This window comes from Pseudophryne corroboree, chromosome 1 (genome assembly GCF_028390025.1).
Source record: "Pseudophryne corroboree isolate aPseCor3 chromosome 1, aPseCor3.hap2, whole genome shotgun sequence".
NCBI lineage: Eukaryota > Metazoa > Chordata > Amphibia > Anura > Myobatrachidae > Pseudophryne > Pseudophryne corroboree.
The window spans coordinates 937338836-937355368 of NC_086444.1; the positions used below are offsets into that span (position 1 = coordinate 937338836).

Consider the following 16533-nt stretch of genomic DNA (forward strand, 5'->3'; position numbering starts at 1 on the left):
ACAACCCTCGACACGTTTATCCGTAGGCTATTTTAGAGACGTGACGGTAGTGACAGGTAGAGCTGAGGAAACCACCATCCTAGCCACATGTGAGTCTACTGGAGGAGGCATTTCCCAATTCTTAGACAGCTCTTGCGCGTGGGGATAGCGAGCCAGCATCTTCTTTTGAGGCACGAACTTCGTACCCGGGCTTTGCCAGGGTTCCTGACGTATATCCACTAGGTGGTCATAGTGAGGTTAAACTTGTTTAATCACCTTCTGACTCTTGAACCTATCTGGTTTCTTAGGAGGAACGGATGGCTCGGGATCATCCGTAATCTGCAGAATTAACTCAATAGCCTCCAAAAGATCAGGAACATCCACATGTGAACTACCCTCCCCATCAGCCATATCTGAGTCAGAACCTGTGGGGTCAGTGTATGTGCTGTCTTCATCGGACGAGATGTCAGTGACAGCAGTGGATTGTGAGGAGACGAGCGCCCGCTTAGAGGACCTCTTGGACTTAGGTGAGCGTTGGTCAGACTTTTTAGTAGTCAGGTACTGGTTCAACTTCTTTAATTGAGCAGATAAATCGTCCGCCCACGGCGGGTTAGCTGCAGGGACCACATACGGTTGTACCGGCATTGGGGGTCCCATAGGGGGTGTTAGTTTATGAACTAGCGTATGCAGAAGTGTGGAAAAAGCGGCCCACGGAGGGTCAGTATGTGCCTCCGTTGCCACAGTCCCACTGGGAGGCAAGGAGCCCCCAGAACCAGAGCCCACAGCTGCTATATTCTCCCCATATGTGCCTGTGGCTTCAGCAACACCAGCAGTGTGTTCCGCCCCAGAACCGTTACCCTCAGAAGCAGTCATGATATAACTTGCAGTATGAGGTAACACAGTACAATTATTAGCAGCACAATACCTCTAGCCCAAACCCCTGCGCAGTGTAGTCAGCACTAGCAGAGATAAAGGAGAGATATGGTGACTAAATCACAGAGAAAAATACGTAATACAGTATATCTTTGTGAAAATCCTATAATAGATAAAACCTGACACACCAAACCCCCTCAGGTTATAGAATATAGGGATAGCAAGTTAAGTGAAAGACACGAGATGGACACCACTCAGCTATCAATGCACACACAAATAGTCACAGTTTGTACAATGCAGAGGTTATTACAGACAATAATACTGCACTGGACTAGCTTACACAGCTATATACTCAATAAATATAACACTACACAGTAAGAAACTGGATGTATATCACAGGGTAATTGTACTATAAACCCTGACTAAATGCACTCTTTCTTACTAACACGGACTAAAAAGGCAGGTAGAATACTTAAGTGTCATGTAAAGGCACAGTGCTGACAACCAGGCGGCTTTACATAGGAGGATATGCCCAAGCAGTCCCAGGAACAGTGAGCTGAGTAATGGCGCCGCAGAAACTGACAGGGAGTGAGGAAAAGACAGAGATGCAGCTCCAGGACGGGAACACTTGCTGGAAATGGCGCCCTGGGGCTGGGGGAGGGGCTTCAGGTCTAAGCCTTATCCCCCTTGCTGGCAAAACCACCGGGTACTGTGGGCGATATTAAAATCGGTTTTAAGAGAAAACCTGACCTGCGCCCATGCCCTGGTGATCTAGTGGGATCGCCTGTATCCACAGTGTCCACCGGCACCACGCGCGGCCCGCCTCCCACTGACCGTGCCGGATCGCAATAAAGACTGGGTCCCGCGAGCGGGACCCACTTACCACCTCCCGAAGCGCGGCCACGCGATCCTGGAGAGCCCAGCCGTGTGTGTCTAACATGAAGAAAACCGGAGCCTCCGCTGTAGGTACCCGGCAACCAGGGCTCGGGAGTGTACAGCGCCGCTGGGGAGAGCTGGAGCTGCAGCAGTGAATGTCACAAGACATTTACCACCACTGCTGCCCTTGAAGTCTTCACTTTTTACCTCATAAAAAGCTTTTCTCAGGGCTGCTTGGAGCAGCCCCTCTGTTCAGTGCCTGCTTACTGCAGCACCAACTGCTGTGCTAGGAGGCGGGGTGATATGAGGCGGCGCTATGCATCTTGGGAAGAAGGTCAAAGCTTTGAGCCTGTTGGTGCCTTGGATCAAGATCCCACTCTACACCCATTGTCCAGACTTGTGGAGCCCAGTGTACCCCGCAGCAGAAACACCAGCTTTGACCTTTGCCTCAGACAGCTTAGGCAAGAAGTCATGAAGGCACTTGAAGGTTGCTGAATCCTTATCTAGAGCTCTAAAAAATAGTTTCATAAGGCCCGACTTGATGTGTAGTGGAGGCATCAGCACCGTCGTGGAGTGCACTAGTGGCTCCCACTTGACGCTATTTATCCCAAACAGAACTCTGCCCACTGCGGCCAGTGTCGTCTGTTGTAATGCACGTTGGTGTCCCTGCAGTCCCAAATACAAAGAAAGTAGGTAAAACTGCCTTAGAGACACATTAGGAATCCCACCATTTTGAAGTCTCCGGTGACCTCCCAGCCGTATCCCCGGCAATATGAAGCAGCATTTGGAGGTACAATCAGTGTTACTGAGCTTCCCTCTGGCAGAGTTGAACTGCTCTGCAGCCCCCACGTTGCATCTACACTGAAGTATCAGAAATGTCCTGTTAAAAAAGAAAGTTTCAAAATATCTCTCTGTCCAGATCACAAAAGCATAGTTTGTGGGGAATAATTGGCATTTTCTATACTCTTGTGGCATAGGCAATTAGTAAATAACACTTCAAGCAAAAAAATAAAATGTGTTATATGCTGCATGTTTAACTAGTTGCTAGTGATTCACTACTCAATACTCTACGGTAACAATTGTGTGCACGTTTCTTTTTGATAAAATAAATTTAAATAAGATTCAGGAGTGAGTGAGTGACTGCAGGTTGTGATGAGCAATGAAGTCTATGATAGGAATGCTCCTAAGTGGTATTAAACACTCTTTCCACAAAGTGCATTGCCAGAAGTATCCGCAATCCCACAAAACTTGGGAGCAGAATGAGTTTACAGGCAGGTACTGAGAAGCAGGGCGGGCATGTACCTATGTATATAGTGCAACTCAAAGAAATGAGCCAGTTAATATTATTATGTTAATACTTCCCAGTGTTTATCATCATCCATATTGTCATGAACATTCACAACTTAAGTACAGTGCTGGTGTGACAAAAAAAACAGACTGTAACCGTAATATCAGCAGTATCTGACACAATAATGAACTCTATTCACAAGTTGTACTAAGACACAAGTTGCTCTGTGATCGTTTTGCATAAAGAACCACCCTGCAATAAACATCAACAACAAAAACACAGGGTCAGCTTGATGTGTGTGGGTGATTCCAGCAGGCGCTTCTACACTTACTGCCAGGGACCATCTCAAAGTATGGCTTTCCTTCCTCCACAGATGTGAGTGTGGCCAGTTTTCCTTCCAGCATTTCTCCATCAATAAACTTCCCATAAAGTGCCGTGGTTCCATCTGGGTACACATAAGCAATCTTATCCCCAGTCATTTCCCCATCTTCATTCACTCCTCCCACAAGGCTGCCTCCATCCTGCAAGAGAATACAACCAACACCTGCTTGTGTCAAAGTAACCATTACATAGCGTTATCTGCTTCATTTTTCCAAGATGGAAAATATATTATCATCCGCCGTTTCCTTTCCAGTGCCAAACACACTCAGAAATACTGTATTTTAGTAACAGATTCTAATTTAGAAACCAAACTGCAGTAGTTTCTACATTCTAGTACAATAACCATGACAAGATATCCAACCAGAGGCATAAACTAAACCTACACCAGGAAACTGTGATATGCAGGGTCATTCTGTCCAGCAAAACTTATTTCCCGAAATAATTGCTAGCATTACGCTGTCAGAGGTACAATGAGGAATCATTCCAATGTAACAGCGCCCTCTCTGACCAAGTGAATTTGTAAAAAGACATACTTGGTTTGCCCGGACGATGGGCATCACCTTTGACAGCCAAATGTGCATAAACTGAACTTCAGATTGTGTGTTACCTTTACATCTCTTCCGTGCAGCAAAGGAAAGGTAGTGCATACAAAATGTGACTGGCTAGCATACTGTATGTGCACAATGGAAAGCAAAGTACGAGCAGACGAGAGTTTAGTTTGTACACAAAGAGGGCAATTATACAAGTAAGCTGCCTATACCCTGGAATGTATAGACCAGTTGTGATTTCATTCAGAATATAGTGTAATGTGCTAGCTGCAGTCCTCACAGCCTATTAAAATGATCAAACTGGATGTGTTTTATAGACCAGCCCTTTGTTACAACTCGGCCTGCTTACATGAGAGTCCAGCGCATTTGGTTTTATCTGCATTTCAGTGTTAAGCTAGGTACACACCTATACAATTGTAAGACCATTGTTTTTCGCATCCTACACCCGTTCCTGTGATACTGTATCTTATGAGAATGTATTCACCTTCAATTATATTTAATTGGAAAAAAAAAACAAAAAACAAAAAAAAACAGTTCGCACTTGAAGATCAGGTTTTATGTGCAGTTTAATTTTCAGCAGATTCGATCGTACAATATCAGACCATGGCCCAAATGTATTAAGCCTTAACAAGTGATAAAGTGTAGACGGATAAAGAGTGATAAAGTACCAGACAATCAGCTCCTAACTGCCAGCCTGTGATATACTTTGTCTCTTGTTAAGGCTTAATACATTTGGGCCAATGAGTGAAGTGTGTATGCTCTTTTGACTGATGCTTCTGCCGATGCTCCTCCCCTAGCAACACTGCCTTTGTGGGCGTGCATAATTAGAAATGTCTTGTGGCTTGCTGTGTACTCCTGTTAAAATGTTCTAATTTCAGCACATGAAATACAGCCGTGTGTTTTTAAAGAATCATAGTTTTATCAGTTTACATGTGTATGTAGCTTGTGACACTGTGCAATACATGTAAAAATAGTTTTTTTTCAAGAAAATATCAATAGTTTTCATGAGTTAAGAGAACAAATTCTACACTCAGTATTTCTAGTTCTCTTCCTGTGTTTATGTTCTACTTATCCAGCCCATTATGCTGATTGTGGTTCCATCTGGCATCAGACTAGCCTGAAAGCTGTACAGGGTAAAGGGGAATACACACGTACCGATGTGTGCTGAGTGATCTAGCACAGAACGCTCAGTACACATCTCTCCCCCCGCTCAGCACACAGCGCAATGTGTGCTGAGCGAAGGGCTGCTCACTTCACCAAGCAGTGAAGTGAGCAATCTAACTAGATTGTGCCTGCATGCAGGCCAATCTAGAACAGTCAATAGCGACGCGCGGGGCTATCGCTATGGGGCATACACACGGAGGAGCGATGTGTGCTTCATTTCTAAGCTATCTAGTCAGATTGTTTAGAATTTAAGCACACATCGCTACATGTTTACCCCCCTTAACAATCTTTTCTTCCACTATTTTAGACAGATGAGTTTCGGGGATTGCAAATTAGAGATTGTAAAAGTGTGTTTGCACAAATCAGCACTTTGATTGGGACTTCTGAGCATAAGTAAAATCTAAACTAAAACTGCATTGGATATTCCTAGTGTGTACCTCGCTTTATATAAAGCAGAAATGTCTGTAGGATTTCTAAACAACCAAGAACACTGATGTAGACTGCTAGCTGCAAACCTAAATGTCTTGATCAAATTATCAATTGCATACTTCATTTTGCTAGACACTGCTGCTATTGGAACTACTTTACAAGCACACTTTGTGGTTCTTATATTAGATAAACTGATTTCATATTTTTTAGATACGGAGATTTTACATTTAAATACACGCACAGACACAAAAATATATAGAAAAAAGAAAACAACGTGATTAAACATTCTAAAAGACTGCTACACTTACTGGATAGTAAATCCAGGAGACTCCATGTCGAATGTTGTCTTTATATTGACCTTTAAATATCAACCGTCCATCCGTGTCAAACTCCTGCGCTGGTCCGTTCAGCTCTCCATCCACATATGTTCCATGCAGGGCACCCCCATCTTCATAGGTGTACACACCTTGCCCCTGTAAGGCATCATCTACATAAAAGCCTTCCAAAGAACTGAAAAAAATAAAACAGAATGTCTGCAGTACTGTACGCTGCATTTTACATGTTCAATATGCTCAAAAAGTAATATCCCACAATGGCGCACTCACAGGTTCCAATCACAACACCCCCACACTGTGATGACTGGCCATCTTCTTCCGGTCTCAATGGATGGAAAGCATAGTGAAACACAAGCATCAGTTCCGTTTATGTACTTCCGGTTATGGACCAAGCCAGAACAGCGGCATTACCAGACACACCTGCGGATTGTAAGGGATATTGGGAGGGGTATTTATAAAGTGACCATTAGCGGCAATAATATGCTTCGGAGGAAGGACTGGGCAAGTCCGAAATGCGTTAAGCAGGTGATACGGGCACTTTGCGGAGACCGCCTGTGGGACGTATGATTGCGTAACCAGAAGTGAGATTACGGGACTTAATGGCTCCAATTTTGTAAATTCATCTATAAAGGGTAATCTGTTGTGTACCTGACTCCAATTGGCCCCAGGGGATCTGCTACCATTTATGTTGTTATATATGCTTTTAACATTATATTTCAGGTAAATCGATGTATAAACACATTTTTATAACTAGTTTGACAATATTGCACTACTCCATTTACTTTTGAGAGTTGAAACCAGAAGATTAAATTGCATTTTGAGGAAAATTGCTAGAGGTTACAACAAAAATGTAGGTTAGCAAAAAATGTAAAAATAATATAACATATCAGAGTTATTGTGGGGACTTCATGTTATAAAGTGAATCCAGCCAACATCACCAGAATGAAGGAGAAATGCTCTAACTTTATTTATAGAAATTGATCCAAGACTAAGACACTGACAGTTGATTGGCGTTTTTGAAATATGTAAGGTGTTTTGATTGGAACCTGTGAGTGCGCCACTGTGGGACACTTACTTTTTGAACATTTATCTATTATTGGCGAGTGCGGTGGAGGTGAACACAGAGATTTGCATATTTTAGAACACTAAACTTTCTTATGTGTTCACTATGCTGGCAATATGGTAAATACTGACTGTCATAAATTAGACACTGCAATTCCATGCATTACTTATTTCTATATTTGTACACATTCATATGTGGTTTTGCCAAATGCATCGCTAGAGAATTGCCTGTACTGGATTGGAAACAGTTTGAAAATGAGTCCATAGTAATTAATACGTAACAGTGATGTGTTGTTATCATACTCCCCTGTAGATTTTTAACAAACACTTGCCAGTCGCTAAATGTAACAATCTGAATTCAAGTCTTGCTCAGTTACATCTGCCGCATGTTACTGTAAACTTGTTTATCTGCCAGCATATGTAGTCCCAGATGGCAAACCACAAGCATTTGTTATATTTTTCCAAAGCATAACCCTAATGGCTTAATGAAGCATATAGGAAGAGCTTAATCACTTAACTGGGTAATACTTTTGCCAAAAATAACCCCAAAATTGTCCTTTTTTTTAATCAGTAGTATGTAAACTAAAATAGTTTTAAGTAGATAAAAACGTAATAATTTTGAGTTAATTTAGTTAGATAAATGAAGAGAAGCTCCCGAGGATTGCCTATCATTGTATCATTGGTGCTGTGCTGACAGAGAGGATGAGTGACAGGTAAGGAGGGGGGGGGGCAGGGCAACCTGTTAGAATCTCCAATCACAGTCTGAGTGGCCATGGAGAGGGGTGTGGGCATGGTCACAGCTGCCCTGAGCCCTGTGAGATTGGGCTGCTGGAAGATGGTCTTTCTGCACTTATCACCTTTTACTGTGGCCAGGGAGTGTGGAGGTGACTTGGGAGGGGGGGTCCATAAGAGCAGAGGGGCTGTTGCGGCCTCTCAAGCTTGGTGGCTGCTAGAAGATTGCCATCCCACAGCTACCAGTGGGTGTTTCTGACACGGATGCACCAGATGCAACGGTGTCTGGGAAAGTCTAGCTTGGCAAGGTTGCATCTCATGTGACTATGCCAGGCAACTAGTTAAGGTTATCAGTTAAGCACAGAAACAGTAAAAGGAAGACTTCATGCAATAAAAATTAATAATGTTCTTTGTGTTCTTTGACCATGGTCAAAAGTCTTAGAACATTTTTGCACTTTTTACTGGTAAGTGGTAAATTGCTAAAGGTTAAAACAAAGGTTTAAGTTAGCAAAAATGGAAAAACAAAGTAAATATCAGAGCGTTATGGGGGAGGGAGGGCAAGGAACAAGTAATGGGTTAAGAACTTACAGCTGTTGGGCAGCAATGAAAAGAGGCTTGTCTGGGTCATGAAGCACCATCAGTGGATTACTGAAGACTAGAAAAAGGTCTTATGACTGATGAATCAAAATGTGAAATCTGTGGTTCATCATGGAGAGTTATTACATGCTTTCGAGTAGGCAAAAGGAGGTTTATTTACGAAGAGGCAGCTTGTTTAAACACGGAGAACGACATACGGTCTGGAGCGCTTTTGCTGGATCCAGAGTAGGTGAGTTGCACAGAGTAGCACCCTGAACCAAAAGAACCGCCATGCAATGCCCTCTGGTCAACTCCTACTGTAGTTGGCCAAGGGTAAATCCTAAAGCAAGAGAATGACCCAAAGCATACCTCCAGGCTATGTCAGATCTACCTTTGTGGAAAAGAACAAGACAATAGACTTTAAATCGTGGAATGGCCAGCACAGTCTCAAGACTTAGACCCCAGTGAGATACTTTGGGATGAACTGAACAGAAGAGGGAAAGCAAAACACCTTGAAGTGGGAACTTCTGTTTCCTGAGCAATATTGATTTCAATTGTAGAAAGAATGCCCCAAGTCTGTTCAGAGATTATGGGGTATATTCAACTGAAGTCAAAAGCTGCCGTCTGTCGAAAAGACGGCAGTTTTCGATTTTTTTAGGTCGGAAGGGGTTCCAACTTATTCAATCAAACCCCAAATTTTTCGACAAGTCGAGTAATTCGACTTGTCGAAAAGCACGTGGATCGGTGGAATAGCTGCCGATCAACGTGCTTGTGTCGAAAACACCATCTCACTTCGACTTTAAAAAAAAGACAGGGGAGAGCCGTGGGTAGATGGGGGAGAGACGGGGGAGAGCCGTGGGTAGATGGGTGAGAGCAGCGCTGCAGCAGCCAATGCTATAGCGCTGCTCTCCCCCGTCTCCCCCCCCCCCCCCCCCCCCGCATCTCAATCAGACTTTTTTAAAAGTTGAACTGAGATGTCATTGAATAGCCTAGGTCGGATCCATTTCGACAAATGAATGTCGGAATGGATCCGACTTCAATTGAATATACCCCTACATCTGCAAAAGGTGGCTACTTTTAGTAGTTGAACATTTTGTTTAAATTTTGTTAAATAAAATATTTGTTTGATTTCTGTTTTTATCTCCAATTGTTTATTTGTTCTAAGCTTTAATTTCAGAGTACACCGAGACATTAAACTACATAAATCTCAATGAAAATTGGAAAACAGGGCTGTTATAAAACTTCTGACCTGGAGGAATACTTCCTTAAGTGCAGGTATATAGAAGTGGATATGTTTGCCCACAGCAACCAATCAGATTCTGGTGCTAGATCATTTATCAAGCACCTTCTAGAACAGGGAGTAATAGCTAGAATCTGATTGGTTGCTATAGGCATCGTCTCCACTTCTATAAATCTGCACTTAAGTAAATATACCCTCTGTAGTGTGCACATTTACAAACAAAGTACAAGTCAGGCTACTTGGAAACACATTTTACATTAAAAACCACTATATTTTTTTAATTTTATTCATTTATGTAATACTTACACTATTTACAGAGTTTTTAAAAAAAAAAAATGTATTTAATAAGTATAACTTATTCCTCTATCTCTAAAGACAGTGCTGAGTGACTATTTTTCCTGCGATGGCTGTAAGCAGCGCTCACAGCAGATAAGAACCACTTGGCCCATCTAGTCTGTCCTGAACACATGTATATGCACACACTTAAACGCTAGGGTTAATTTTTTTTTTTGTCTTGAGAAAATTAACCTACTAGTATGTTTTTGGATTGTGGGAGGAAACTGGAATACCCAGAGGAATCCCACGCATGGGGAGTATATACAAAACTCCACACAGTGGAGTGACCTTGGGGGAAATCAACCCCATGACCTCAGTGCTGTGAGGCAGTAATGCTAACCACTACACCCTCCGTACGGTCCTGAAAGTTTTCAAGAGAGTGTGTGTCTTACAATCTGATCAACAATAACTAACGGTGGTATGGTCACGACTAGTTCCTCAAATTGAGCCAATAAAATCATAATTAAAACACATACTTGCTGTGGTAAAAGGCTCACTGAAATGAGTTTATTCAACGCCTCTGAGGGTGATGGGAGTAAGCTGCTCTGACAGTTGTGTGTGAACATGTGCCTGTACAAGGGAAACTTGGCGTGAAAACGTTGTTGTATTAATGTTCCAGGTAAGATTAAACAATTATAAGAACAAATACTTAAATGACTATAACAGGTATTGTGATGGAAAAAAGTGGGCTCAGGAAAGCCAGGGTAGATAAGAGGCCTAATATTATAGCATTGCAGCCCAGGTGGCTTCCGTGGTACTATACAACCTCTATTTACTATATTGTATTATTTCAATGGCATTTGACTGTCTAGCACACACTTGTAACACACATGTGGCCCTTTTCTTGTAATACTTGAAGACAGTGTTAAACAAGGACACCCAATAAGCAAAGTCATGTTGCCTTCTCCTGGATATCTACAAAGAAGAGTAAAACCTGTCTTATTTAGATGGAACTAAACGCTTTAGGTGAATATTGAATCACTGCTGGTGTCCATTATCACCCAGGTTAGTTTCACTCCTCCACAATGTTAATTTCCACCTTAAAATCCTCAGTTACCAAGGTGACATTAACCCAGCTGAGAGAACTACATAAAGGAAATGAATCTCAAAACAAGTCTATACTCAAGCCTTCAAATAAACTGTAGTAGTTTTATATTTTATAAGAAAAACTTTTTTCTCTGGGAAACAAACTCCAATCATCCTGACTATTCTTATTATGGTTTATTGACATGATACAAACATGCTCTGTCTAGTACAATGCACAGAAAGAGCGCATTAAATTGGGAAACATACCCCAAAGGGCTTACAATCTAGAGATATAAGGAATTAATTATTAATACAATGAGTTATCAGGAGGGATGGGGTATAATGGTAGGTGTAATTTGACTACAAGTCACAGTTCAAGTAAAAGCATACTGTAGTTTGAACAATCCTTTAAATCAGAGGTTCCCAAACTCAGTAGTCAAGATACCCTAACAGTTCAGATTTAAGGATATCCATTGCTGAGCACAGATGGTTAAATCAAATTGACTGGGGTACTAATTAGGTCACCTGTGCTCAAGCATGGTTATTCTTAAAACATGGACCGTTAGGGTGCCTTGAGGACCTTTGGCTTGAGATGAACGCATATATTTCATTTGTGTAACAATTATGGGGGTTACAAAAAAAAACACAAAAAAAACAACAACTCCGGTGCAACCAAGCCAGACTGGGCTTTTCTTGGGAGACGTAAATGAAACAGCTCTCACCTTTCCTGTGTACACCCAGAGGCGGCAGCCCCTAGGAAAAACAAAGCTACGATGTCATGGTGATCAGTGGTCTGATATATCGTTCACCAACGGTTTTTAAAAGTAGATATTTTACAAATGAATATATTTATTTTTTATAAAAAAATTGTGTTGAATAGTTTAAAGTACATGTTCTTAACCTAATTCAATCACTTGGAAAAAATATTAGCCAGTTAAGTGGTTAATAAATGATAAAAGTCTTAGTAAGAAGCCTAATACACATAACATTTCTAATTCATAACAATGGCAATACTAGTATTAAGTATTATGCATACTAACATTTCACAGAACATCAGGAAGCAGGTTAAAAATGGATCAAAGAACAAGACTTCTGAGTCTTCTCCCCAATTATTACAAATATTATTGGACAGGATCAAAGAAGAATGATACATGGTTTAGTTTAACCCCTTCACTGCTAAGATGTTTCTCACCCTTGTGTTGAAGTCATTTTGTGGCATTAGCACTCGGCACATTCCAACATCACAATATCACACTCATTATACTGTACCTTGGGGTTTTTTTCCAAAAAGATTGTATTTTCTGAAAAATACTATTAGTCTTTTTACTCATTCTAAAGTGGTTTTTTTTTTAACCCACATGCCCATAAAAAGTTTTCATTGAAACTTCAAGAAAATTACTAAAAGCATAAATTATTTTTTTCCAGTTTAAAAGCACCAGTTTTAGTTTCTTCATTAATGCACCTTTCCAAAATAGTAAAAAGCAGAATTATATGTGCAAATTTTGAAAAAATAAATAAATCTCCAGTGAAATTGCAATTGCATTTTTTTTTCTAAAATGTTTGCTCCCTCGGTTTAAATGCTTCCTATGTGTAAGAAGACTGACAGCCCAACAATGACTACCACTGTAAAAACCAGACAGCCTACCGCATTAAATGAGGGATCCCCTTTTTAAAAATGTGTCACAAGATGGGGGAGATAAGGGCTTTAAATTGTAGCAAAATAGATTTTTGAAAATTGCATAATGGAGAAGACAAAATCACACCCTATCAGAGTGTGGGGAGGGACAAGTAATCACATGCTGCGGTGAAAACTCCTAGAAGAGTTTTTGGGCTAAATTCATGTTTGTACACAAATGTAATCACGATTTTCTAGGCTGCGGAACTGCTAATGTTGGCAAGTGAAGCTGCTACCCAGAAACGAAAAGAGACGCCCACCGGAACAATTGCGTACACATTTGCAGCCTATACACAAAAATGAGGAACATCACTGGACACAGCAGCAGCAGGGCAGGCAGTAGGAAATGCGGGATTTTTCCTACTATGCGGAACATCAAAGCAAGTGCGGGAGTCTGGGGGAGCGGGTGTTGTATCTAGTAACGACCCTGGATATTAATGTAAACATTGGTTTTTTTTTATGCACTAGATATTGTATGTCAAACCGTATTAATATTTAACACACTGGGGGGAATTCAATTGTTTGAAAAGTCAGTTGGGTGTCTGTTTTTTCCTAACAACTGAATACCCCCTATAGATGGTTTATAGTATAGGCCGTTTCAAACATTTAAATAATATAAGTGGTCAGGAAAAGGTTAAACATGCCATAATAAATAAATACATACAGAAATACACAAACATAATAGACTCAGTACTGCATTTTCTAAGCATACATTCTCTAACCTCATAGTAAGGCTCAGGTCTCTCCTTCCTGGTAGCTACTCTTTGGTCCAGTGCACTGAGCACTAAGATTCCTACACACAGCAAACCTGGTAGCAGAAGTGGCTACCACTGGACATGTGCAGCAGCTCTGCTCCGTCTTTGTAACTGCATGATTTGGCAGCAGCGCTAGTAATCATATTATATACCCACCCCCCCATGCCCACCCCAACCCATGCTTGTCAATAAAAGCCTTTGACACATTTACGAAATGCTTGTAATTTTACTTCAGTATACCATAGTAACATCTGACAAAAAGTTCTAAAAACACTGAAGCAGCAAACTTTGTTAAAACCAATAGTTGTGTCATTCTCTGTGTCACGGCTGTACACTTTTTGCATTTTATTTAGGAGCAGTATATTTAACAACAAAGGTTACACATTCTCTCTATCAAATTATTGATTATATACATTTGCACTAAGATGGCTTTGTGGGCCTAATTCAGACCTAATCGCAGCAGCATGTTCTCTAATGGCCAAAATCATGTGCACAGCAGGTGGGGCAGATATAACATGTGCAGAGAGCGTTAGAGTTAGTCAAACTGAAATATAAATTGCAGTGTAAAAATAAAGCAGCCAGTAATTAACATGTACAGAAACAAAATAACTCACCCAAATCTAAATCTCTCTGTACATGTCACATCTACCCCCCCCCCCCATCCCCCTTGCAGGGCACATGGTTTTGCCCATAAGAGAACAATTTTGCTGCTGCGATCAGGTCTGAATTAGGCCCTGTCTCGGATTCAATCATGCCACTTCTCTAAACAAAGCAAAAATGTATGGGCATAAAGGGTGCCTAGACTTATTCTAAGAGATAGGACAGCCAAGATTACAACCCCCAGAATCCCTTGCCCCTTCTTTATGATAAAGGGAAATGTGTTAACTAAAGTGGACATGTGGAGAAGTTGTCCATAGCAACACCTCCACTTGTATTCTTTAGAAGGTTTGATACATCTCCTCTAATGTCCCTTTCTTGCTCACTACACTATTCTAAATGTTATCATACCTGGCCAACAGCAGCACAGATTAAAATAGGAGTGTCCTAATCTTGAGCGAGGCTGTGACCTGAACCTAGAACGTCAGTGAGGTAAAGGCTGAATGCGACAGGAAGCCACAGAGCTCTATGAAGGCAGGAGAAGGGTCCTCCAATAGCACAGAATTGTCGTCATGTGAAATGTTTGCTACAATAATGTGGGGAAGATTCGGAATACATCAAAATAAGTTTTTTTTTCTCATTATCTTCTATAGCACAGAATAACATTTGGAGCAGTACACAATGAGCCATATGAAGCATGTACTAAAATACAATACTCATAATTAATCAGCATAATACATATTCTGCAAATTAAACAACTTTGAAATGTATAGCACCGTGATATGCACAGATATCTCTGTAATCAGTTTCTATTGTCAGTGACTGCAGAGTAAAACATAAATCAGGGTTACTGCTAATCTTGAAAAACAACAAGGAACAGAAAAGGATTGTCTCTTTGTTGGCGCACTGAGAGAAAGAAAGATTTTTTCAATATTTAAAACATAACTTTTATTGGTATTACTTTCATAAAAAATTACCTAGCAATTTGAGAAACATATTAGTGAGAAAGTATATATAAAGTGAATTGTGCACTGTGAGTGATTAAATAAAGTGCTTGAAACAATAAAAACTGATTCACTGTGCTCTGAATATTGCTTCACTCAATTTCTTATTCTAAATTCGTATCACTATTTGTTATGTATATTTGATTATTATTTTTAATTCAATATTGTTCATGGTACATGTTATGTATAAATACAGATCAAGACAACGTAACTTGCACGTGGTGTGGAAAGGAATAGCCCTGGTATAGAACAGACCTCAAATTTAAATATTGAAATCAAGGGGGCTAGGACAACAGTCCCTAGATAAATCACCCGATGGTATAGTGTGAGTGGTTCTTTCCTTAGAATGTAATTATTTGTAAATAATACTATGTCATAGGTTCCTCCTGAAGGAATTTCATTGGCCCGTGGCTCAAATATAAACACTGTTAGTTGATCTTCCATATCACCAGGCTTTATTAATTTATGATCACACACAGTAATGAGCTTGGCGTGTATTACTCAAAAAATTCATAGATGCTTAATGTCAGCAGTACTTAATTGGTTAGGAAGATATTAATGTTTCTCCCCTAATACTGCTAATGCATGTAATGTGGATGCCTCCCTTTAGAACGAGTATGTCTGTTCCGTGCCAGGAGGGTTCCTTTCACTTAAAGCAATACTGGGATTGCACACACATTATAAAGGTGGATGAGTGTATTCACACCGTATGTGCACCCTATAGTCTTATTGCTATCATATAACAGCTGGTATACATATATGTTATCACAATGTCCCACAGTTTAAATATTGCTGTGAGACAGTATTTAATGTATATACATGTGCAGCGTAACGGGAATGCTCTATAGGGTTGCCGGCTGTCGCTATTATGATCAGCTGCCGCGTGGGGTTAAATAACCCCTTACTGCTTGATTGAATGGGCGGATGTACTTCCACTGTGTCTCTCAGTTTAAATATTACTGCGAGGCAATTACCAAAAAATTCAATAGAGACATTCCATTACAGATTACAGTCTTACAAAAACATTCTGATCTGTTGTTATGTAAATTAGATCTCTCCTATTATGACAAGGTTTCTATTAACATGGCTTGTCGTTTATGGCTGTCCGCAGCTGATATAGGTTGCCTGCATTACATAGTGGTATTCTATGTGCTCCCTATATGTGACAGCTGTTATCTTGTGTGCGGGTTCTGACACACCGGACCTTAGAATTCTCAATTCCTACATAACATTACCCTAACACTAGTGATATTTAGTTTCCTATTCTCCTATTCTATAAGCATATTGAGCACAGTGACCAGTGAGCGGGCTTAGCGGCCCCGCTCGGAAACGCCGACGTGCACGTTTCGCAAAATGCTTTAACGAGGCAAACCCGATTGCCTGATCCATAGTGATTTTAACAGGACACTCAGCCTATCACATACAAATTTGTTATCACATGATTCACGGAGCCGTTATGTAAGCTTATATGAGCCGCATGACGTATACGGACTCATCACCGTGAACCGCATGATTAATTACATTGGTCCCTTGGTAATCTTATTCCTGCTTTTAAGGAAACATAAGGAGCTAGTTATTGAGTGGACAATTAATCGTAGTCCATATTAATATGCTCAGGCAGGAGCAATTGTCCCATTCGGATACACGTAAAGGTCAA

General features: G+C 40.8%; 1 protein-coding gene across 1 annotated transcript in view; it reads right to left on the reverse strand.

The window, feature by feature from the left end:
• Positions 1-16533, reverse strand: part of SETD7 (SET domain containing 7, histone lysine methyltransferase) — a 120759-nt gene that overhangs the window by 62591 nt on the left and 41635 nt on the right. The window contains exons 3-4 of the mRNA XM_063920373.1: positions 5847-6048; positions 3348-3537 (exon numbers count right to left, since the gene is read on the reverse strand). Of these exons, the coding sequence (XP_063776443.1) occupies positions 3348-3537; positions 5847-6048 (392 nt within the window). The remainder of the gene's footprint in view (positions 1-3347; positions 3538-5846; positions 6049-16533) is intronic.